This window comes from Triturus cristatus, chromosome 9 (assembly GCF_964204655.1).
Source record: "Triturus cristatus chromosome 9, aTriCri1.1, whole genome shotgun sequence".
Lineage (NCBI taxonomy): Eukaryota > Metazoa > Chordata > Amphibia > Caudata > Salamandridae > Triturus > Triturus cristatus.
The window spans coordinates 517,868,932-517,891,698 of record NC_140592.1 but is presented as its reverse complement, the minus strand read 5'-3'; the positions used below and the strand labels follow the sequence as shown (position 1 = coordinate 517,891,698).

Sequence of the window (22,767 nt, the reverse complement as noted above, 5' to 3'; positions counted from 1 at the left end):
GAGCCTGGGAGTCCCGCGGCCTACCCGCCTTACCTGGGTCCGTCGGCGACTCCCGAACAGGTGCAAGGGTTTCTTGCCACCATGGACCGCCTTTTTAGGCCTCGGGCTCCTACCGGTGCGCCTTCGTGCCCCGTGGTCCCGTGTCCAGATCCTGTTGGCCCGTCAGCGGATCCAGCTTAGGCGCCACAGGATCCTACGCCGTTGGCTCCGGCCCGGCACCACGCAGTCCGGCGCTGCCCTAGTCTCCGGGGCCGCAGTGGGTGTCGTTTGTTCCTCCCTTGCCCCGGTTCCAGGACCATTTCGCTCCTACCTGGGATCCGCATTGGGAGACGGCGTCTGCCCGACCCCAGCCGGCTCCGTTCATGACGCCGTATGTCCCTTCTCCGGCTCTGCCGCCGCGACCGGTTCCTCCAGCAACGGAGGTAGAGGATGACTGGGAGGGTTCCGAGGACCCTCTTGCTCGTAAATGTGACTCCAAGCAGGACTGGGTGGACGATCTGGAGGACGCCGGCGACCTTGATGTCTCTTCTGACCCGGGGTTTGCCTCTCCCCCCACCTACAAAGGAGGAGGGCGCTTCCTACACAATGGTGCTCTGTCAGACTGCTGAGGTCCTCAACCTTGATCTTCCCACGGTGGCCCTCAAAAATAACCTCCTTACTGAGGTGCTCCAGATGGCATCGACTTTGTCGGAGCCACTGCTTCCCTTCAACGACGCCCTCACGGACGTCCTGTTGGGCACTTGGTCGTGGCCGGCCAAAGGGGACCTCTGTGGATAAGAATGTCGCCAGGCGCCGGCGCCTGGTGACCCCGCGTTTCTGACCACTCATCCCACGCGTGAGAGTCTGGTCAGCCAGGCCTTGACGTCGCAGAGTGCCTTTTCCACGGCTCCGCCGTATAAGGACTCTAAGAAGCTGGAGCAGTTTGGTAAGCGGTTGTTCTCGTCGACCAGCTTGGGGCGGAGGTCGGTGAACACTGCCTGCTTGTTGGGCCACTATTCCCACGGGCTGTGGGACACGGTTGCTCAGGTGTTACCTCAGTGTCCTGAGTAGGTCCATGCTGTGCTTTCCCAGGCGGTTGCTGAGGGTAAGGATGCGGCTAAGTTCGCCATTCGGTGTGGTTTGAACACCGCTGACTCGTTGGACAGGGCGATTTCTACGACGGTGGCGCTGCGTCGCCATGCCTGGTTGCGATCCACTGGGTTCTCGCCTGACGTCCAGAGCTCGCTCATGGACATGCCCTTTGATGGCACTCGCCTGTTTGGCGATAAGGCCGACAGTGCGCTGGAGCACTTTAAGGACTCGCGGGCCACGGCCAAATCCTTGGGTCTTTCCACTAAAAGCCCAACCACTCCTGGGTTTCGTTCCTTTCGTGGCCAAGGCAGTGGCACCCAAGCACGTTCCTTCAACAAGCCTGTGCAGAACCAGCCTCCGCGCAGCCGCGGCGGCTCTGGGAATCAGCATGGGGGGCAGTTCACCTCTGCCCCCGCTGCTTCTACCTCTAAACCCTCCTAATCTGAGCTTTGTGGAGTACCCCACGCCGGTGTGTGGCAGGATCCGCCACCACCTCCACCATTGGCGCGATATCACATCAGACAAGTGGGTGTTGCAGATCATCCGCGGGGCTTATTCTCTTTTCAGTCTTCCCCTCCCAACATGCCACCTCGGTGCCGCCGCATGTCGAGGGATCACATGCTGCTTCTCCAACAGGAAGTTACGGCCCTCTTGGCCAAGGGGGCCATCGAGCGCGTTCCTGGGCCAGAAGTAGGACGTGGTTGTTATTCCCACTACTTTCTAGTCCCCAAGAAGGACAAAGGGGGCCTGCGCCCCATCTTGGACCTCAGGAACGTCATCGCTTCCTCCGGAAGGGGAAGTTCAAGATGTTGACTTTGGCTCAGGTCTTGGCTGCCCTCGACCCTGGAGACTGGATGGTAGCGTTGGACTTGCAGGACGCATATTTTCACATCCCTGTCCTGCCGGCCCACCGGCGTTGCCTGCGGATCACGGTAGGCCGCGAGCATTTTCAATGTGCCGTGCTCCCCTTCGGCCTCACCAGCGCCCCTCGGGTGTTGACGAAAGTGATGGCGGTGGTCGCAGCTCACCTACACAGATTAGGGGTGTCAGTCTTCCCCCTACCTCGACGACTGGTTGTTGAAGGCGGGCTCGACCCGGACAGTCATCACCCACCTTCAGACTACGGCCGACCTCCTGCATTTGCTGGGGTTCTCCATCAACGTGCCGAAGTCACACCTGAGTCCCACTCAGAAGCTCCCCTTCATCAGAGCGGTTCTGGATTCAACGCTATTTTGGGTTTATACTCCCGAGCAGCGAGTCCAGGATATTCAGGCTATGATTCCGATCTTTCAGCCTCTATCCCGGGTTTCAGTCAGGATGACCCTCCGGCTCCTGGGCCTGATGGCCTCCTGCATCCTGCTAGTGCAACATGCCAGATGGCATATGCGGGTTCTGCAGTGGGACCTGAAGTTCCAGTGGGCGCAGCATCAGGGCAACCTGTCCGATCATGTCCAGATCTCGGAGGGCACTGCACGACAATTGCAGTGGTGGGTCACGAATCGCGATTAAGTCAAGTGGCAGATCCCTCTCCCTTCCCCCACTGGAGCACACAGTGGTGATGGATGCGTCCCTCCTGGGATGTGGGGGCCACTTTGGAGAGGCGGAGATCAGAGGACTCTGGTCTCCGGCGGAGTCCTGGCTCCATATCAACCTTTTGGAGCTTCGGGCGATCCGGCTTGCACTGAAAGCATTCCTTCCCTTTGTCCAGGGAAGTGTGGTGCAGGTGTTCACGGACAACACCACCGCCATGTGATATTGCAACAAACAGGGCGGGGTGGGGTCCTGGACCCTATGTCAGGAGTCTCTGCGCCTCTGAACATGGCTGAAACGTCAAGGCATTACCTTGGTGGTTCAACACCTGGCAGGTTCTCTGAACGCCAGGGCGGACGAACTCAGCCGCCGGTGCTTGATGGATCACGAATGGCGTCTGCACTCGGACGGGGTGTAAGGTCTCTTTCTGCAGTGGGGAGAGCCTTGGTTAGATCTATTCGCCACCGAAGAGAACGCGCAATGTCATCAGTTCTGCGTGTTGGAATTCCCTAGGCGGCGCTCGCTCGGCGACGCTTTTCGTCGCGATTGGAGTTGTGGTCTGTTGTACGCCTTTCCGCCTATACCACTTCTTCCCAGAGTGCTGAAGAAGATTAGTCATGCTTGTGGATCTAGATTGGGCACGAAGATACTGGTATCCCGAGCAACTCAGCATGGCGATCGATCCGACTGCCTCTTCGGGAGAATCTTCTGTCGTAGCAGCAGGGTACGGTCCTACACCCGAACCTGTCCAGCCTCCACCTCCATGCCTGGAGATTGAGCGGCGGCAGTTGACAGCTTTTGATCTTCCTCCCGAAGTCTGTGATGTCATTCTGGCCGCCAGGCATCCCTCCACTAAGACAGTATACGCCTGCAGATGGCACAAGTTTGTGGCATGGTGCACAGCTAAGTCTGTGGATCCCCTTTCTGCCCTTCTTTCCGAAGTCCTTCTGTTCCTTCTTTCTTTGGCCCAGCAGGGCTCTGCTCTTGGTACTATCAAAGGTTATCTTTCGGCCATCTCTGCCTTTTTACGGCTTCCAGATCAGCCTTCTCTTTTTAAGTCCCCGGTTGTTAACTGTTTCCTAAAAGGCATTACGCACACGTTTCCTCTGGTGCCGTTCATAATGCCTCAGTGGGACTTAAACCTTGTTTTGACATATCTGATGTGCGCTCCCTTCGATCCCCTTCATACCTGTCCTTTGCGTCTTCTTACTCTCAAGACGGCTTTCCTGGTAGCTGTCACCTCTGCCAGACGAGTGAGTGAGCTTAAGGCTCTTTCTTCTAAACCTCCTTTCCTTTCTATTCATCCAGACAAGGTGGTTTTACGGACCCGTCCTTCTTTTTTGCCAAAGGTTGTCACACCCTTCCACATCAGGCAGACCATCACTTTGCCCACCTTCTTTCCGCTTCCGCATCCTTCAAGGTAGGAAAGGCTTCACCGTCTGGACCCAAAACGTGCGCTCACGTTCTATCTGAAGCGTACACAGCAGTTCCGGGTGGATGACCAGCTCTTTGTTGGCTACGTGGGCGCCAAAAAAGGTTGGGCTGTGCACAAACGGACCATCTTGCGGTGGGTCATTCTGTGTATCAAGGCATGTTACTCCTTGGCTAAGAAGGAGCCTCCTGTGGGGCTGCGTGCCCATTCGACTAGGGCAACTGCAGCCACTACTGCCATGGGACGTGGCGTTCCCTTGCAGGACATTTGTCAGGCAGCTACGTGGGCCTCGTTGCACACGTTTACCAGGCATTACTGCCTTGACAGTCAAGTCCGGAGAGACCGCTTCTTTGGCCGTTCTGTCCTCTGTGACTTTCTGGTGTGATCTTGTTCGCAGACCCTCCACCGGGGTTGGTATTGCTGGGGTATCTATTCTAAGGTAAGGAATCTGTTGTGGCCAGGAATCCTCAGGATCGTGCGTTGCTCTATAGGGGTCCACCTCTCGACACCCTGAAGGTCTGAAATAGATATTCACAGACTCTATGAGGTGGTCCAGTGGGGGAAGGAAAGGATGGGGACAGCAGGGAGGGAGACCTGTAAAGAGAAAGAAGGAGAGAGATCAGTACACCCCTACTCTATCTTCCGTTCTGCTCTATCCCTGTCCCTTCCCACTCCTAGTGCCCGGGCCCTACCTGTAAAGGAAAATAACGCGCTTCTCTGGCTGGAACCTACAAGACGTAGGGAAGCACTCCCAGAGATCTAGAGCAAAGATATGAAGAGTTATATGAGCGTTCGACCACCCTTGGGCCTCAATGTGCACTACACCACTAACAGGGGTGGGGAGGAACATACCATGTACTCAGAGCCTTAAGGCAACACAGGGGAGCGGAAGAGCGGTCCTCCAGCTCACTCACAGAACCCCTGCTGCGAATGATAAGAAAGAAAATCGTAAACTTCCTGGTCTGTAGAATACCCACCATCTAAGGTATCACACACTGGTCACATAAGCACACATCAGCATTACATCATCTGGACATGTCTAGAATCAACCAGCGTTCAATGTACAGGACATTTCAGAAACAACAAAGGTATTTCTTGCTAGGACAGTTAACATCCCTTGATGCGGGCAAACGAAACACGCCCTTTCCTGAATGGGCACAAATAGCGCACAGTTTCCGGCTATAAGGAGGGCCAACTGCCGGGGTGATTAAAGTACAAAAATAGAAGGTCGCCAAAATGGAGTGGTTCTCTATATCACCACTCAAACCGCGCCCTTTCTCTCCCCGCATGAACCGTGGAATTACCGGTTCGCCAACGCGGGAGAAAGGCGCATAGGGTGCATTGCGCAAAGTGAAGTTGAGGGGACCGGAACCATATAATTCCCCAATCCGGATGGTGTTTGTACTCGTGGGCTAAGAACTTAGTTTTCCCACTGAGGTTCACGGAGGTTGCTTCGCATGGAACCCGAAATGGGGATCCGCCAACGAAGCAACGGGGCAAACAACGAGGGAATGACCACAATACCTGGGCTGAGTAGAGGTTCGTGGAAAAGGAAGCGCGGTGCTTACAGCACCCTTACCAGCCTCCTTGTCGATCTCGACGCAGCTCTCGGCATGGAGTAATCGGCACCTTGAAGGTGCCCCTGAAGCTCTTTGTCTGCTTCCGCGCCCTGGCGTCATGACGTCACGGCCGTCTGCCGCCCGCGAAGGCTCCTGTGGATTATATTCTCTGTCCATCCTTTCGCGTTCGCGCGCGGGTCGTCAGTGTTCCTTGGACCCTCCTCACATGAGCCCTGACAGAATCTATCACTAACGTGTCTCTTTCAGATGCACAAGTTACTACTTGTGTAACAATATATCTGTAAGAGACATTAGTTAGTGATAGATTCCTTACCGCCCCACCTATCCTCCCCGTTCTGAGAACGGATTCTAGGGTTAAGGTCATCCTCCTTTCAGGGCCCTAGTTTCATGGCACCAGTGGTCCGTTTCTTGCATGGCTCTGCGTTCCTGGCGCGGAAAGTCGTGTACAGAACTGACGTCAGCACGCATGGGTGGCGCCTAAGTAGTCTCCGTGACGTCATCTCGGCGCTTACGACGCCAGCGACGGACGCGGAGCCACATGATGCCACCTACTGACACGCAAGGGTACTGCTAGCAAAACTTTACGGATCCAGTGTGACGCCTGGGGATATTCTAAGGTAAGGAATCTATCACTAACTAATGTCTCTTACTGATATATCGTTACACAAGTAGTAACTTGTGCATCTGAAAGAAACACGTTAGTTAGATTCCTCACCTTAGAATATCCCCAGGCGTCAGACTGGATCCGGAAGATTTTTCGTCAGCAATACCCCTTGCGCGTCGCTAGGCGTCGTCTGCGGCTCCGCGTCCGTCGTCGGCGTCGTGCGCCGGGATGACGTCGTCGGAGTACTTAGACGCCGCCCTCGCGCGCTGACGTCAGTTCTTCTTTTTTCCGCGCCAGTAAGCGCCGATCCGGGAGAGCTACCCCTTTTAGTCTTTTTTGACAAAAACTTTTTGATCCTTTTTGATCCTGTCAATCGACATCTGGTGCCGGTAGGATGCCTGGGTTCAAGGCTTGCGATGATTGCCATCGACTGATGTCGGTGACCGATCACCACCGCCGGTGCCTTTACTGTTTAGGCCCCGACCACGACGCGGAGTCGTGCTCCGATTGCCAGGCCCTGACTTCGAAGGCTAGGCGGGAGCCGTCCCGCAAGCTTCTCGAGCTTCGCCACTCGGCTCCGCGTCGTGCGCGATCCCGGTCCAGGAGGAGGTCCAAGGATCGCTCGAGGAGCCGCAGCCGACGCCACCATCGATCGTCGGGCTCCAAGTCGTCGGGTAAGTCCAAACACTCTAAGAAGTCCAAGAGACGACATCGCTCTTCGGACTCCCCTCGCCGGTCGCGCGACTCGGCCGAGGGTCCGGGTGGTTCCACCCCCGCGGCTCCGTCGGAGCCGCAGGCGCCGCGCAAGTCCCCATACCCTCCGGTCCCTGGGACTGACGCGACGCCGGCGGAGGTCAGTGCCTTCCTCTCGGCCATGAGGAGGCTGGCCCGCTGGCGCGCCTTCGGGCCCCGCGGACTCGACTGGGCGACCTTGCGGGCCGGCGGCTCCGGCCCCGGCGCTGTCGGAGACTCCGGTCCCGACGCCGCAGGTCCCCGCGGGGCCCATGCCTGGGCCCCCGTCGACGCCGGTTGACCTAGTCACGCCTCCTCCGCTGGCGCCGACGTCTGAACCACCGATGCCACCGGTGGCGCCGCCGACGCTGGCACCGGATGGCGTCGAACCCCAGTTTAGCCCTGTTCCGGACCCGACGCCGTTGCGGCGTCGACCGACGCCGCGTCCGGCGCCCCTTGAGCCTCATCAGCTCTACCGTCCGGCTCCGATCCTTCCTCCTGCGTATCAGGAATCGGATGACGGGGGCGACTGGGAGGGGTATGATGACCCTATGGCTGTTCAGTCGCAGCTTTCACAGGACTGGGCAGAGGAACTGGGGGAGGTCAGTGGGCTGGACACCTCGCCGGACACTGGATTCACTTCTCCTCCGACTGTGGCTTCGGAGGAGGGTGCAGCATTTTCTGTGGTGCTGCGCAAGGCGGCCGCGGCCCTTGGGCTTGAGCTGCCTGCCGTGGCTGTGAGGACTAATATCCTCACTGAGGTGCTTCAAACGGCCGCAAGCTCCACTGAGCCTCTGTTGCCGTTCAATGAGGCCCTCACTGACGTTCTCCAGGGCACCTGGTCCAAGCCCTCCACAGTCCCTCCTGTGGATAGGAACGTTGCCAGGCGCCACCGCCCTGCTCCGGGCGACCCCAGTTTCCTGTCCCAACACCCCACCCCCGAGAGTCTGGTTATCCAGGCCTCTACCTCCCAATCCTCCTTCCCGACCGCCCCGCCGGACCGGGATTCCAAGAGACTCGAGCAGTTTGGCAAGAAACTGTTCTCGTCCCTTAGTTTGGGCCTGCGGTCTTTGAACACCGCATGTCTCTTGGACTGTTATTCCCACTCCCTGTGGGATGCGGTGGAGGACGTGCTGCCCCTGTTTCCGGAGGAGGTCCAGACACGTCTTACCCAGGCTTTGGCCGATGGGAGGGATGCAGCACGGCACGCCATACGATGTGGGCTTGACACGACGGACTCGCTAGGTAGGGCGATTTCCACCACAGTGGCGCTTCGACGTCACGCCTGGATGCTGTCCACGTCATTTTCCGGGGATGTCCAGAACACCCTCATGGACATGCCTTTTGATGGCACTCGCCTGTTTGGTGAGAAGGCGGACAGTGCGTTGAACCGCTTTAAGGACTCCCGGGCTACGGCCAAGTCCTTGGGCCTCTCGGCTCCGCGGGCGCACACCTCCGCTTTTCGCCCCTTTCGTGGCCAAGGAAGGGGTGCCTCCTCACGTCCACCTAGCCACCAGCCACAGAACCAACCTGCGCGCGGTCGCGGACGTGGTTTCCGCCGAGGCGGTTCCGGAGGTCGACGCGGTCAGCCCACATCCACCCCGGCAGCATCCGCCTCAAAGCCTTCCTAGTCCGAGCTTTCAGGCCCATTCCACGCCAGTGGGCGGCAGAGTTCGCCATCACCTGCTCCACTGGCGGTCCATCACATCGGACAGGTGGGTGCTGCAAATCGTCCGAAGGGGCTACTCCCTCCCCTTCGAGACGACCCCTCCAGCCATGCCACCGCAGCACCACTGTATCTCGGGGGATCATTTGGCTCTTCTCCACGAGGAAGTTTCGGCCCTATTGGCCAAGGGGGGCCGTCGAGCGCGTTCCGAGCCCGGAAGTAGGTCGTGGTTGTTATTCCCACTACTTTCTGGTTCCCAAGAAGGGCAAAGGGGGCCTACGCCCTATCTTGGACCTCCGGAACGTCAATGCCTTCCTCCGGAAGGAGAGGTTCAAGATGTTAACTTTGGCTCAGGTTCTGGCTGCCCTAGACCCTGGAGACTGGATGGTAGCGTTGGACTTGCAGGACGCATATTTCCACATCCCCGTCCTGCCGGCCCACCGGCGTTACCTGCGGTTCACGGTGGGCCAAGAGCACTTTCAGTTTACCGTGCTCCCCTTCGGCCTTACCAGTGCCCCTCGGGTGTTCACGAAAGTGATGGCGGTGGTCGCAGCTCATCTGCGCAGATCAGGGGTTCCAGTCTTCCCCTATCTCGACGACTGGTTGTTGAAGGCGGGCTCCCACCTCCAGACTACGGCGGATCTCCTGCATTTGCTGGGGTTTTCCATCAACGTGCCGAAGTCACACCTGAGTCCCTCTCAAAAGCTCCTCTTCATCGGAGCGGTTCTCGATTCGGCGCAGTTCCGGGTCTATCCGCCGGAACAGTGGGTCCGGGATATTCTGGCCCTGATTCCCATCTTTCGGCCTCTATCCTGGGTTTCGGTCAGGCTAGTGTTGCGGCTTCTGGGGCTGATGGCCTCCTGCATCCTACTAGTGCATCACGCCAGGCGGCGCATGCGGGCTCTGCAGTGGGACCTGAAGTTTCAGTGGGCCCAGCATCACGGCAACCTGTCCGACCGTGTCTTGATCTCGGAGGGCACTGCACAACAGTTGCAGTGGTGGCTCACGGACCGCGATTGGGTCGCGGGCAAGAGCCTCTCCCTTCCCCACCCGGAGCATGTCGTAGTGACGGATGCGTCCCTCCTGGGATGGGGTGGCCATATGGGAGAGGCGGAGATCAGAGGCCTCTGGTCTCCGGCGGAGTCTCGCCTCCACATCAACCTGTTGGAGTTGAGAGCGATCCGACTTGCACTGAAAGCCTTCCTTCCCTCGCTCTGCGCCTCTGGACATGGCTGGAACACCAGGGCATCACCCTGGTGGTTCAACATCTGGCGGGCTCTCTGAACGCCAGAGCAGACGAACTCAGCCGCCGGTGCATGATGGATCACGAATGGCGTCTGAACTCCGAGGTGGCACAAGGTCTCTTTCAGCAGTGGGGAGAGCCTTGGTTAGATCTATTCGCCACCGACGGGAACGCGCAATGTCAGCAGTTCTGCGCGTTGGAATTTCCAAGGCGGCACTCGCTTGGCGACGCTTTTCGTCACGAGTGGAGTTGTGGTCTGTTGTACGCCTTTCCGCCTATACCACTTCTGCCCAGAGTGCTGAAGAGATCAAGCGCGACCGGGCCCAAGTCATCTTGGTGGCTCCGGATTGGGCACGAAGGTACTGGTATCCTGAGCTACTCAGTATGTTGACCGATCCTCCGATACGTCTGCCCCTTCGGGAGGATCTTCTGTCGCAGCAGCAGGGGACGGTCCTCCACCCGAACCTGTCCAACCTCCACCTCCATGCGTGGAGATTGAGCGGCGGCAGTTGATGCCATTTGACTTGCCTCCTGAAGTCTGTGATATCATTCTGGCAGCCAGGCGTCCCTCCACAAAGACGGTATACGCCTGCCGGTGGAACAAATTTGTGGCATGGTGCACAGCAAAGGCTGTGGATCCCCTTTCCGCCCCTCTTTCTGAGGTTCTCCTCTTTCTTCTTTCTTTGGCCCGGCAGGGCTCTGCCCTGGGCACCTTGAAAGGTTATCTTGCTGCTAGCTCTGCCTTCCTACGGCTTCCTGATCAGCCTTCTCTTTTCAAGTCCCCTGTCGTTACACGCTTTCTAAAAGGCATTACTCTCACGTTCCCTCCTGTCCCTTTTGTAATGCCTCAGTGGGACTTGAATCTTGTTCTCACATTTCTAATGTGCGCTCCCTTTGAGCCTCTTCATAATTGTCCTCTTTGTCTGCTGACGCTTAAGACTGCTTTTCTGGTAGCCATCACCTCGGCTAGACAGGTGAGCGAGCTCCAGGCTTTATCTTCAAAGCCTCCTTTTCTCTCTGTTCATCCGGACAAGGTTGTCCTTCGGCCTCGTCCCTCCTTTCTTCCGAAAGTGGTGACTCCATTTCATCTTGGGCAGTCTGTCACCTTGCCCACCTTCTTTCCGCCTCCGCATCCTTCCAAAGAGGAAGAGAGGCTCCACCGTCTGGACCCCAAACGTGCGCTCTCCTTTTATCTGGACCGCACAAAGCAGTTCCGGGTGGACGACCAGCTTTTTGTTGGATACGTGGGTGCCAAGAAGGGGAAAGCTGTGCACAAACGGACCATCTCTCGGTGGGTCGTTTTGTGCATCAAAATTTGCTATTCATTGGCGAAAAAGGACCCTCCTGCGCGCCCATTCTACTCGGGCCACAGCGGCTACTACTGCTTTGGGACGAGGAGTCCCTTTGCAGGACATCTGTCAGGCGGCAACGTGGGCTTCGCTACACACGTTTGCTAGACATTATTGCCTTGACAGCCAAGTCCGGAGGGATGGCTTCTTCGACCGTTCTGTCCTCCAGGACTTTCTGGTGTGATCTTGGTTCGCAGACCCACCACCGGGGATGGTATTGCTTGGGTATCTATTCTAAGGTGAGGAATCTAACTAACGTGTTTCTTTCAGATGAACAAGTTACTTACCTTCGGTAACGATGTATCTGTAAGAAACATTAGTTAGTTAGATTCCTCACCGACCCACCCATCCTCCCCGTTCTGCGAACTGACATCTAGGGTTAAGGTTATCCTTTTCAGGCCCCTAGAACTTTTTGGCACCAGTCTCGGTCTCTTGCATGGCTCTGCGTTCCTGGCGCGGAAAGCTATGTACAAGAACTGACGTCAGCGTGCGAGGGCGGCGTCTAAGTACTCCGACGATGTCATCCCGGAGCACGACGCCGACGACGGACGCGGAGCCGCAGACGACGCCTAGCGACGCGCAAGGGGTATTGCTGACGAAAAATCTTCCGGATCCAGTCTGACGCCTGGGGATATTCTAAGGTGAGGAATCTAACTAACTAATGTTTCTTACAGATACATCGTTACCGAAGGTAAGTAACTTGTTCATCTGAAAGAGACCTGTTAGTGATAGATTCCTTACCTTACATAGATTCCTTACCTTAGAATATCCCCAGGCGTCAGACTGGATCCGGAAAGTTTTTCGTCAGCAGTACCCCTGCGCGTCTGTAGGCGTCGTCGTACGGCTCCGCGTATGTCGCTGGCGTCTTAGTCACCGAGTTGACGTCACTGGAGCTACTTGGACGCGCCCACGTGCGTTGACGTCATTTCTTTCTTTTTCCGCGCCAGCAAGCTCAGATCCGGAGAGAGCGGTACCCTCAGTCACTTTTTGACTGAGTTTTTGGGACTTTTTGTTTCTGTTTTCAAGACATATTTCATTCTACAGGTGCATAGGGATGCCCGGTTTTAAGTCCTGCGTGGTTTTAAGTCCTGCGCTGCCTGTCCCCGCACAATGTCAGTGACGGACCCGCACAGTGAGTGTGTCTATTGCCTGTGGCTCGACCACGACTCCAAGTCGTGAACCCACTGCCGGGCCATGGCTCCGAAAACTTTGCGGGAGCGGTCCCGAAAGTGGCTGGAGGCCCGGGAGTCGGTTCCACGCCGTTCAAGGTCCCGTTCCCGAGGGAGGTTGAGGGACCGGCTGCGAAGCCATCACCATCATTTGCAGTCCTTGCACTAAGTCAGGTAAGGCGAAGCACAAGAAGTCGAAAAAGCGTCGTCGCTCTTTGCCTTCCCCTAGCCGGTCGCACGCCGCGGCTAAGGGTGCAGGTGGCGCCGCCCCTGCGGCTCCGGCGGAGCCTACGCAGTTGCCGATGGCCTACCCGCCCTTTCCGGGTCCATCGGCGACTCAGGCCCAGCTGCAGGAGTTCCTGTCAGCCACGGCATGTGTTTTCGGACCGTCTGGCCCCGCCGGTGTGCCTTCGGGCCCGGGTGGGGGTCCTCGTTCTTAGACGTCGCCGACCCCCTACGTCGTCGTCGACGACGCCGAGAGACCCCCGTGGATCCAGGCCTGGATCACCGGGAGTCCTCCACCCGAACCTGTCCAGCCTCCACCTACATGCGTGGAGATTGAGCGGTGACAGTTGATTCCATTTGACTTCCCTCCTGAAGTCTGTGATGTCATTCTGGCAGACAGGCGTCCTTCCACTAAATTGGTATACGCCTGCAGGTGGAACAAATTTGTGGCATGGCGCGCAGCAAAGGCTGTGGACCCCCTTTCTGTCCCTCTTTCAGAGGTTCTTTTGTTCCTTCTTTATCTGGCCCGGCAGGGCTCTGCTCTGGACACTATCAAGGGCTACCTTTCTGCAATCTCGCCCTTTCTCAGGCTCCCTGATCAGCCCTCTCTTTTCAAGTCCCTTGTTGTTAATAGATTTCTCAAAGGCATTACTCACCTTTACTCTCCTATTCTGTTTGTAATGCCGCAGTGGGACTTGAATCTGGTTCTTACTTATTTGATGTGCGCTCCCTTTGAGCCGCTTCACAACTGTCCTCTTCATTTACTAACTTTGAAGAATGCTTTCCTGGTTGTCATCACCTCCGCTAGACGCGTGAGTGAGCTCCAGGCGCTTTCCTGTAAGCCTCCTTTTCTGTCTGTCCATCCGGACAAGGTTGTGCTTCGCACTCGTCCTTCCTTCTTGCCAAAAGTTGTCACTTCTTTTCACATTGGGCAAACTATCCCCTTGCCCACTGTCTTTCCGCCTCCGCACCCTTCCAGAGTTGAAGAGAAGCGCAGACCCGGCCGATGCCGTCCCTGGCTCGCTCCCCGGTGTGGAACAGGTGCCGGAAGAGTGTCTACTGACGCCGATTCCGACGCCGTTTGGGAACATCTATCCCTATATCCACCGACGTCCATATGTTCCACCTGTTCGGCAGGCTATGGAGGACGGGGAGGACTGGGAGGGGTCTGAGGACCCTCTCGCAGCTCAATGCGAGTTAGACCCGGACTGGGATTAGGATCTGGGGGATGCAGGTGACCACTAGTATGCTCCCGAACCTGGCGCACTGTCTCCTTCTACTGTGGCTACGGAGGAGGGTGGATCGTATTCTATGGTGTTGCGTAGGGCGGCCGAGGCTCTCCACCTCGAGCTCCCTACTGTGGCCGTCAGGACTAACCTCCTGACAAAGGTGCTTCGGCCAGCTTCTGCTTCTACGGAGCCACTGCTGCCCTTTAACGATGCACTCTCGGATGTTCTTTTGGGCATCTGGTCCAGGCCCAACACAGGGGCTCCTGTGGACAATAAAGTGGCACGACTCCATCGCCTGGCCAACCCTGTTTTCCTCTCCCAACACCCCACCCCCGAGAGCTTGGTTGTCCAAGCCTCTGCGTCACCAAGCGCATTCCCTTCTGCACCGGGAATCCAAAAACGGGAGCAGTTTGGGAAGATTTTTTCTTTCGCCAGGTCTGTGAACACCGCATGTCTCTAGGGCAGTTACTCTCATTCTGTGTGGGATACGGTTGCGCAAGTGCTGCCACAGTGTCCGGTGGAGGCTCGGGCAATACTTTCTCAAGCTATTGCTGAGGGGAGAGACGCAGCCAAGTTCACCATCCAGTGTACTCTTGACACTGCTGACTAGCTGGGCAGAGTGATTTTAGCGACAGTGGCGCTACGCCGTGGCTGAGGACAACTGGCTTTTCTGGGGATGTCCAGAAAACATTGATGGACATGCCCTTTGATGGCACTCGCGTGTTCGGTGATAAAGCAGACTGCGCGTTGGAACGTTTTAAGGACTCACAGGCTACGGCCAAGTCCTTAGGCCTTTCAGTTACACGCACTCTGTCCGCTTCTGCTTTCGCTCCTTATGGGGCCAAGGAAGGGGCGCCCAGGCACATTTTTTTCAGAGCCACAGGCCTGCGCAGCAACAGTCTCAGCGCAGCCGTGGACCCGCAGAGGCGGGTCACGGGTCCAGCGTGCAGGTCACTCCATAACCCCTCCTGCAGCCACTGCCTTCAAACCTTCCTAGTCCGGTGTTTCAGGCCCACCAGACGCCAGTGGGTGGAAGGATTCGCCATCACTTCCACCAATGGCGCACCATGACATCGGACAGGTGGGTTCTGCAGCTTGTCTGAAGGGGTACTCCCTCCCCTTCGAGACTACCCCTCCAGCCATGCCACCACAGTACCACCGCATGTCGGGGGATCACTTAACACTTTACCAGCAGGAAGTTACGTCCCTCTTGGCCAAGGAGGCCATAGAGCGTGTTCCGATGCCAGAAGTAGGTCGTGGTTGTTACTCCCACTACTTCCTAGTTCCAAAGAAGGACAAGGGCCTGCATCCTATCTTAGACCTTCGGAACGTCAATCGCTTCCTTCGTAAGGAGAAGTTCAAGATGCTCACACTTGCTCAGGTCTTGTCTGCCCTAGGCCCGCAAGACTGGATGGTAGCGTTGAACTTGCAGGACGCTTATTTTCATATCCACGTCCTGCCGGCCCTCCGGCGTTACCTGCGGTTCACGGTAGGCCACGAGCACTTTCAGTTTACCGTGCTCCCTTTTGGCCTTACCAGCACCCCTCGGGTGTTCACGAAAGTGATGGCGGTGGTCGCAGCTCATCTGCGCAGATCAAGGGTTTCAGTCTTCCCCTATCTCGACGACTTGTTGTTGAAGGCGGGCTCTGCCCAAACAGTCGTCTCCCACCTCCAGACTACGGCCGACCTCCTGCATTTGCTGGGGTTCTCCATCAACGTGCCAAAGTCGCACCTGATTCCCTCTCAGAAGCTCCTCTTCATCGGAGCGGTTCTGGACACGGCGCAGTTTCGGGTCTATCCTCCCGAACAGCGAGAATGTCTGGGACATTCGGGCTATGATTCCGATCTTTCAGCCCTTGTCCCGGGTTTCGGACAGGACGACCTTGAGGCTTCTGGGCCTCATGGCCTCCTGCATCCTGCTCACCAACCATGCCAGATGGCATATGCGGGCTCTGCAGTGGGACCTGAAGTTCCAGTGGGCGCAGCATCAAGGGAACCTGTCCGACTATGTTCCGATCTCAGTGGCACTGCACAACAATTGCAGTGGTGGCTCACGAATCAGCATTGGGTCAGCGGCAGATCCCTCTCCCTTCCCCAACTGGCGCACACAGTGGTGACTGATGCGTCCCTCCTGGGATGGGGCGGCCACATGGGAGAGGCGGAAATCAGAGGCCTCTGGTCTCCGGCGGAGTCCCGGCTCCATATCAACCTTCTGGAGTTTCAGGCGATCCTTCTTGCACTGAAGGCATTTCTTCCCTCTGTCAAGTGGAAAGTGGTGCAGGTGTTCACAGACAACACCGCCGCCATGTGGTATTGCAACAAACAAGACTGGGTTGGGTCGTGGACCCTATGTCAGGAGGCTCTGCGCCACTGGACATGGCTGGAACGTCAGGGCATTTCCTTTACGGTTCAACACCTGGCAGGTTGCTTGAACTCCAGGGCGGACAAATTCAGCTGCTGGTGCATGATGGATCACAAATGGCGTCTTTACTAGGAGGTGGTGCAAGGTCTCTTTCAACAGTGGGGAGAGCCTTGGTTAGATCTATTCGCCACCGAAGAGAACACGCAATGTCAGAGGTTCTGCGTGTTGGAATTTCCAAGGCGGCACTCGCTCGGCGACGCTTTTCATCGCAAGTGCAGTTGCGGTCTATTGTACGCCTTTACGCTTATACCACTTCTACCCATAGTGCTGAAGAAGATCAGGCTCGACTGGGCCCAAGTTATTCTTGTGGCCCCGGGCTGGGCTCGAAGAGTTTGGTATCCCGAGCTACTCAGTATGAGCATGGATCCCCCGATCCGACTGCCTCTTCGGGAGGATCTTCTGTCGCAGCAGCAGGGGACGGTCCTCCACCCGAAACTGTCCAGCCTCCACCTACATGCGTGGAGATTGAGCGGTGACAGTTGATTCCATTTGACTTGCCTCCTGAAGTCTGTGATGTCATTCTGGCAGACAGGCGTCCCTCCACTAAATTGGTATATGCCTGCAGGTGGAACAAATTTGTGGCATGGTGCGCAGCAAAGGCTGTGGACCCCCTTTCTGTCCCTCTTTCAGAGGTCCTTTTGTTCCTTCTTTATCTGTCCAGGCAGGGCTCTGCTCTGGGCACTATCAAGGGCTACCTTTCTGCAATCTCGCCTTTTCTCAGGCTCCCTGATCAGCCCTCTCTTTTCAAGTCCCTTGTTGTTAATAGATTTCTCAAAGGCATTACTCACCTTTACTCTCCTATTCCATTTGTGATGCCGCAGTGGGACTTGAATCTGGTTCTTACTTATTTGATGTGCGCTCCCTTTGAGCCGCTTCACAACTGTCCTCTTCATTTACTAACTTTGAAGACTGCTTTCCTGGTTGTCATCACCTCCGCTAGACGCGTGAGTGAGCTCCAGGCGCTTTCCTGTACGCCTCCTTTTCTGTCTGTCCATCCGGACAAGGTTGTGCTTCGCACTCGTCCTTCCTTCTTGCAAAAAGTTGTCACTTTTTTCACATTGGGCAAACTATCCCCTTGCCCACTTTCTTTCCACCTCCGCACCCTTCCAGGGAGGAAGAGAGGCTCCACTGTCTGGACTCAAAACGTGCGCTTTCATTTGACTTAAATCGCACACAACAGTACCGGGTGGATGACCAGCTCTTTGTTGGCTACGTGGGTGCCAAGAAAGGCCGGGCTGTAAACAAGAGGACTATCTCTCGCTGGGTCGTCTTGTGTATCAAAGCCTGTTATTCTCTGGCTAAAATGGAACCTCCAGTGGGGTTGCGCGCCCATTCTACCAGGGCGACAGCAGCTACTACTGCATTGGGACGGGGTGTCCTCCTGCAAGACATCTGTCAGGCAGCCACAAGGGCCTTGCTGCACACTTTTACTAAGCATTATTGCCTTGACAGTCAAGTCCGGAGTGACTGCTTCTTTGGCCGTTGTGTTCTCTGTGACTTTCTGGTGTGATCTTTGTTCGCAGACCCACCACAGGGGTTGGTATTGCTGGGGTATCTATTCTAAGGTAAGGAATCTATCACTAACGTATCTCTTTCAGATGCACAAGTTACTTACTTGTGTAACGATATATCTGTAAGAGACATTAGTTAGTGATAGATTCCTTACCGCCCCACCCATCAACCCCCCCGCTCTGCGAACTGATTTCTAGTGTTAAGGTCATCACTTTTAGGGCCCTGGTTTCAATGCACCAGTGGTCAGTATCTTGCATGGCTCTGCATTCCTGGCGCGGAAAGTCGTGTACAGAACTGACGTCAGCGTGCGTGGGCGCGTCTAAGTAGCTCCAGCAACGTCAGCTCAGCGACAACGACGCCAGCGACATATGCATAGCCGTACGACGACGCCTACCGACGTGCAGGGGTACTGCTGACGAAAATCTTTCCGGATCCAGTCTGACGCCTGGGGATATTCTAAGGTAAGGAATCTATCTAAGGTAAGGAATCGATCACTAACTAATGTCTCTTACAGATATGTCGTTACACAAGTAAGTAACTTGTGCTTTATCTTAAATAAAAAATTGAAATTCAATGACAAAACAAACTTTAAAGTGACACTATAGTTAGGTATGGTAAAAATATCTTATTTTACATGAAAAAACCATTAGAAATTCACAGAAAAAGCAAAGAATACTTATGACCTCACATATAACATCACTCATGAAATATTCAGTAACATTGTTGATAACATCACTGTTTACATCTGAAATGACATCTTTGATGACAACACTGTGCATGCAAGGGGCACATGTTATAGTGTCTTCATTTAACTGTAACTGGTGAATTTCAGTGTTTTTGTTTTTAGTTTAAAGTGTTACATTTTAACTGACATTTTCACCTCACTGTAACTTTGATTTTTCAGTGTATATGTGTACATATATATTTATATGTATGTGTATGGTTATAGCATGTGTGGCTGTAGATATACATTCTTTGCATGCTCCTCTCATCTGGTGCTGGGCTCTGATTTTTGCAAGTTGTTTTTCTTCTAAGAAGTCTCTTAAGTCACAAGATGTGGCGTGACCCCTGTTCTCATTGTAGATTGCGCATGGACACCGAGTCCATGTTAGTATTCCATCTCCGGGTTTGGATGTGCACTGAGTGGGCTCAAAGTTTGCCATATTCTACACATGCTCATTGAGTCCCATTGGTGTCCTGATCTAGATCTTGCGTCAGACTGCTTCGAGCTCCGGTAAAACCCAAATATTCACCATGAACCCCATAAACCTTGAGGATTGTTGTTGTCGTTGAACACCTTACAGGGGCCTCACACACTTCAAGCCTTTTCATCACCCAAGAAAGTGCCATGTGTCGTGCAATGCACACTGTTCCAATGAAAGGGCAGGTAATACACAGACTAAGGCCTTCAAGATCCACAGACTGGCGCCAACAGCGAAGCTTACCTTGACCCCGTATTCCCCCATTGCTCTGACACCTCCCAAAGGCCACAACTGCCCTGGAGCCTTTATTAACAATAAGTCACCGTTTGCATCAAAGTCACCCTCAACACTGACATCCGTGTTGGCACCCAAGCCGCAATCGGCCCTAAACTTCATTGAGGTCCCAACACCACCCTCCGAGGTGAACTTTGTGGCCCCAATCCTAGAACGGCTGCAACAAGAGTTTGATGCTAGTCGACAGCGCCTCTTCATTGACCCTCTCAACGGCACGATCTCCACCAAGCTCTCTCTACTGTCAAAACCGATCCCTTGTAAGAGAGAGCTTACTTTAAGGGAAGAGCCCCTCCTAATGCCTTCTTCCCAGGAACCTCTACCTAGAAGGCACAGGGAAGCAGCCACCAGTTCTGTTCCTCTTCCCCACACTGCCGCCCCATACCCCCACTTACCCCACCTCTACGTCCAACCCTTCCCCTCTGCCTCAGTCACTCTCTCCCAAGGGGCCTCTCTATTCAAACTCTCAGCAAGGCAGCCCCTATGGACCTATTGACCCTTATGACCAAACAATGGGAGAAGAGAACACGGATGACTCATGAAACGATTATAAAGTGCAGCCACCAGGGTATCCTGACATAGACCATTACCCCGTCGGAACTTCCTGCCCAGTGATGCAGCCGCATGCCATGAGGGAATCAGTGCCACAGCTCACAAAGGGTACATGCAAATAATACAGGAGGAAGACTAGTTCCTCATGCAAACCTCTCCACCTCAAAGCACTCATCCCTTTGAGAATTTTAGAGAGCCTGTCAAGGCCAGAGTAGAAACCCACAGGGTCGAGAAATTCAAACCCTTCCCTAGTGATCCTTTGTATATTAGTGGATAGGTCCCACCAGAATCTCCAGGGGCCCACACTGCCCACAAGCTCACCTCCCCTAAAGCCATTGGCGATGTTCCTCCTCCAGATTAGGATAGTAAAAAGATAGACACTGCGGGCAAGAAGGTCGTGGTGAGAGCAGCTACTCATTGCCACATAACCAGTTTGGTCGCTTTCCCTATACGATAGGGCACATTAGGAGGAGAAAATAGACTTCCAAAAAACCTCCCTAAACAGTTCTGTTAGAGAGAAAAAGAAATTGTGTTGGAGGGCGAAATCCTCTCCGATGCCAGCAAGCCTTGTGTGTTGGATGCTGCCAGCAAAGCCTTCTGGGAAGTCAACACCAGATTCCTGACTCAGTATCTCTAGGTTTAAGCCAGAGGTGCAGCAGCAGCTCATCATCCTTCTGTTTGACTTTTCAGGCCGCAGGTTGATTAGATGCTCGAACAAAAATAAAAGATACGGTAACAGCGAAGTCCATGGGGGCTTCTTCAGACTGCAATGCAGGGGCTCCTCTCAGCGGTACCAATCCAGAGCCAGGGCCAAGACCACCTCTCCCGAGCAGCCTTACTCATATGAGAGGCAGCAGCAGGCTTACCACTATCAAGCCACCAGGGGAAACAGCAAGGGATCCTATAGCGATGGGCCTGCCTCTGCCAAACAGTGAGGGCCCTGCATACCCTCCCTCCGCACTCACTGATCATAGATCACTTGTTGGGGAGATTACACAATTTCCTTTAAAATTGGCAGAAAATCACATCAGACAAATTGTCACTAGCCGTTATGCAGCACGACAACTGCCTCAAACTACCCTCCACCCCTCCCACCGTTCCACTACAGTCACACCGGTTCAGCAATGAGCAATTCTTTCTCCTGCAAGAGATTTGTGCACTTCTGCGAAACGGTACATAGAGGATGTACACCAGCAACATCCAGGCATTTCCTTATACTTCCTTATTCCCTAAAAGGACGGCTCAGCCAGGCCTATCTTTGGCCTCAAGGCACTCATCAGTTGCATTATATCAGAACATTTCCAAATGACAACCTTCAGATCCTCCCCCTACTTCGACAGGTGGACTTCGTGATGGCACTCAATCTCAAAGATATCTACTTCCATATTCCCATCCATGCCTCCCACCGGAAGTACCTTTGGTTTGTGGTAAGTGGACGTCACTACCAATTCAAAGTACTCCTCTTTGGGGTCACCACAGCCCCAAGAGTATTTATAATTGTCTGGCAGTGGTGGTGGCGCACCTCTGCAGGGAGATTTTCAGCCCAACCATCAAATTGCTGTTAAGTTTTTGGGAAAAAAGAATTTTTTTTTTCTGGGTTTTTATTAACAAAACCTCTGAAATACATAAATCTGGCAATTAGAACCAAGTTCGCTTCAATAGACCTTTTCCTTCAGCTCTGTAAGGCCTTTTTCCTGGAAAGAAGCTTTAATGGAATGATTAATCTAAAGTAAAGTTCTGTTTTTAAAATGACTTCGTCACATTGAAAACGATTCAGGCATTTCTCATGTATTATGCTTATTCATCTTTAATACTAGTTCTACTGTTTTATTGGCTAAGTATTTCTTGTTGATTCTTGATTCTTCTAACACCGCTCCTGCTATTCTGTTTTGTAATCGTGTGTAAGACAGCATCTTGCCCAGTAACCTTGCACTGACTCTTCACTTTATTTTCTCATTGACTTGAATCTTCTCAGGTGGGATCAGTTCTGCCATCTGGCTGATGAGAAGAAAGAAGCTCTGAATTCTGCCTTAAACATCCAAAACTACCACCTGGAGTGCAACGAGACCAAGTCTTGGATGCGCGAGAAGACAAAAGTGATAGAGTCCACTCAGGGCCTGGGTAACGATCTGGCAGGGGTCATGGCCCTGCAGCGCAAACTTACTGGCATGGAGCGAGATCTGGAAGCTATCCAGGGGAAAGTTGATGACCTGCAGAAGGAGGCTGAGAAACTTGCCTCAGAGCATCCAGAACAGGCCAGCTCCATCCTCAGCCGCCTATCGGAGATAAATGATGTGTGGGAAGACTTGAAAGACACTATGAAAAAGCGGGAAGAGTCACTGGGTGAAGCCAGCAAGCTACAGGGATTCCTGCGGGACTTGGATGACTTCCAAACATGGCTTTCCAAGACACAGACTGCTATTGCTTCTGAAGACTTCCCTTCAAATCTGACTGAGGCTGAGAAGCTCCTGACCCAGCATGAGAACATCAAGAACGAGATTGACCACTATAAGGAAGACTACCAGAGAATGAGGCAAATGGGAGAACAGGTCACTCACGGTCAAACAGATGCCCAATACATGTTCCTGCAACAGCGTTTGAAGGCCCTCGACATTGGTTGGAATGAGCTAGGACAGATGTGGGAAAATAGGCACAACTTGCTCTCACAAGCATACAGTTTTCAGATGTTTCTGCGTGACACAAAGCAAGTGGAAGGATTCCTTAACAACCAGGTACAGTTTACAAGTAACCTTGGGCTTGTGTTTCAGGGGCATGGGATGGCTCAATAGTTTAATCTGAATAAAGGGAGCTCGCATTTTTAGGTATAATGTGTCTACCTTTGTCAAGTTGCATGTATGAATCTTTATTATTACTTACAGTTTCAATCCATCTCTTTCACTCTTTCACTAAACATCCTTTCAGATGACATTCCCTTCTTTGTGACCTTACAGTATGAAA

The 22,767-nt window shown here is 54.2% G+C and overlaps 1 protein-coding gene across 3 annotated transcripts in view; it reads left to right on the top strand.

Annotated features, from left to right (window-relative positions):
- SPTBN2 (spectrin beta, non-erythrocytic 2) overlaps window positions 1-22,767 on the top strand; it is a 935,599-nt gene that overhangs the window by 673,811 nt on the left and 239,021 nt on the right. For all 3 annotated transcript variants that reach the window (XM_085625501.1, XM_085625502.1, XM_085625503.1), the window contains one exon: window positions 21,785-22,541. In XM_085625501.1, coding sequence (XP_085481627.1) covers window positions 21,785-22,541 — 757 coding nt within the window. The remainder of the gene's footprint in view (window positions 1-21,784; window positions 22,542-22,767) is intronic.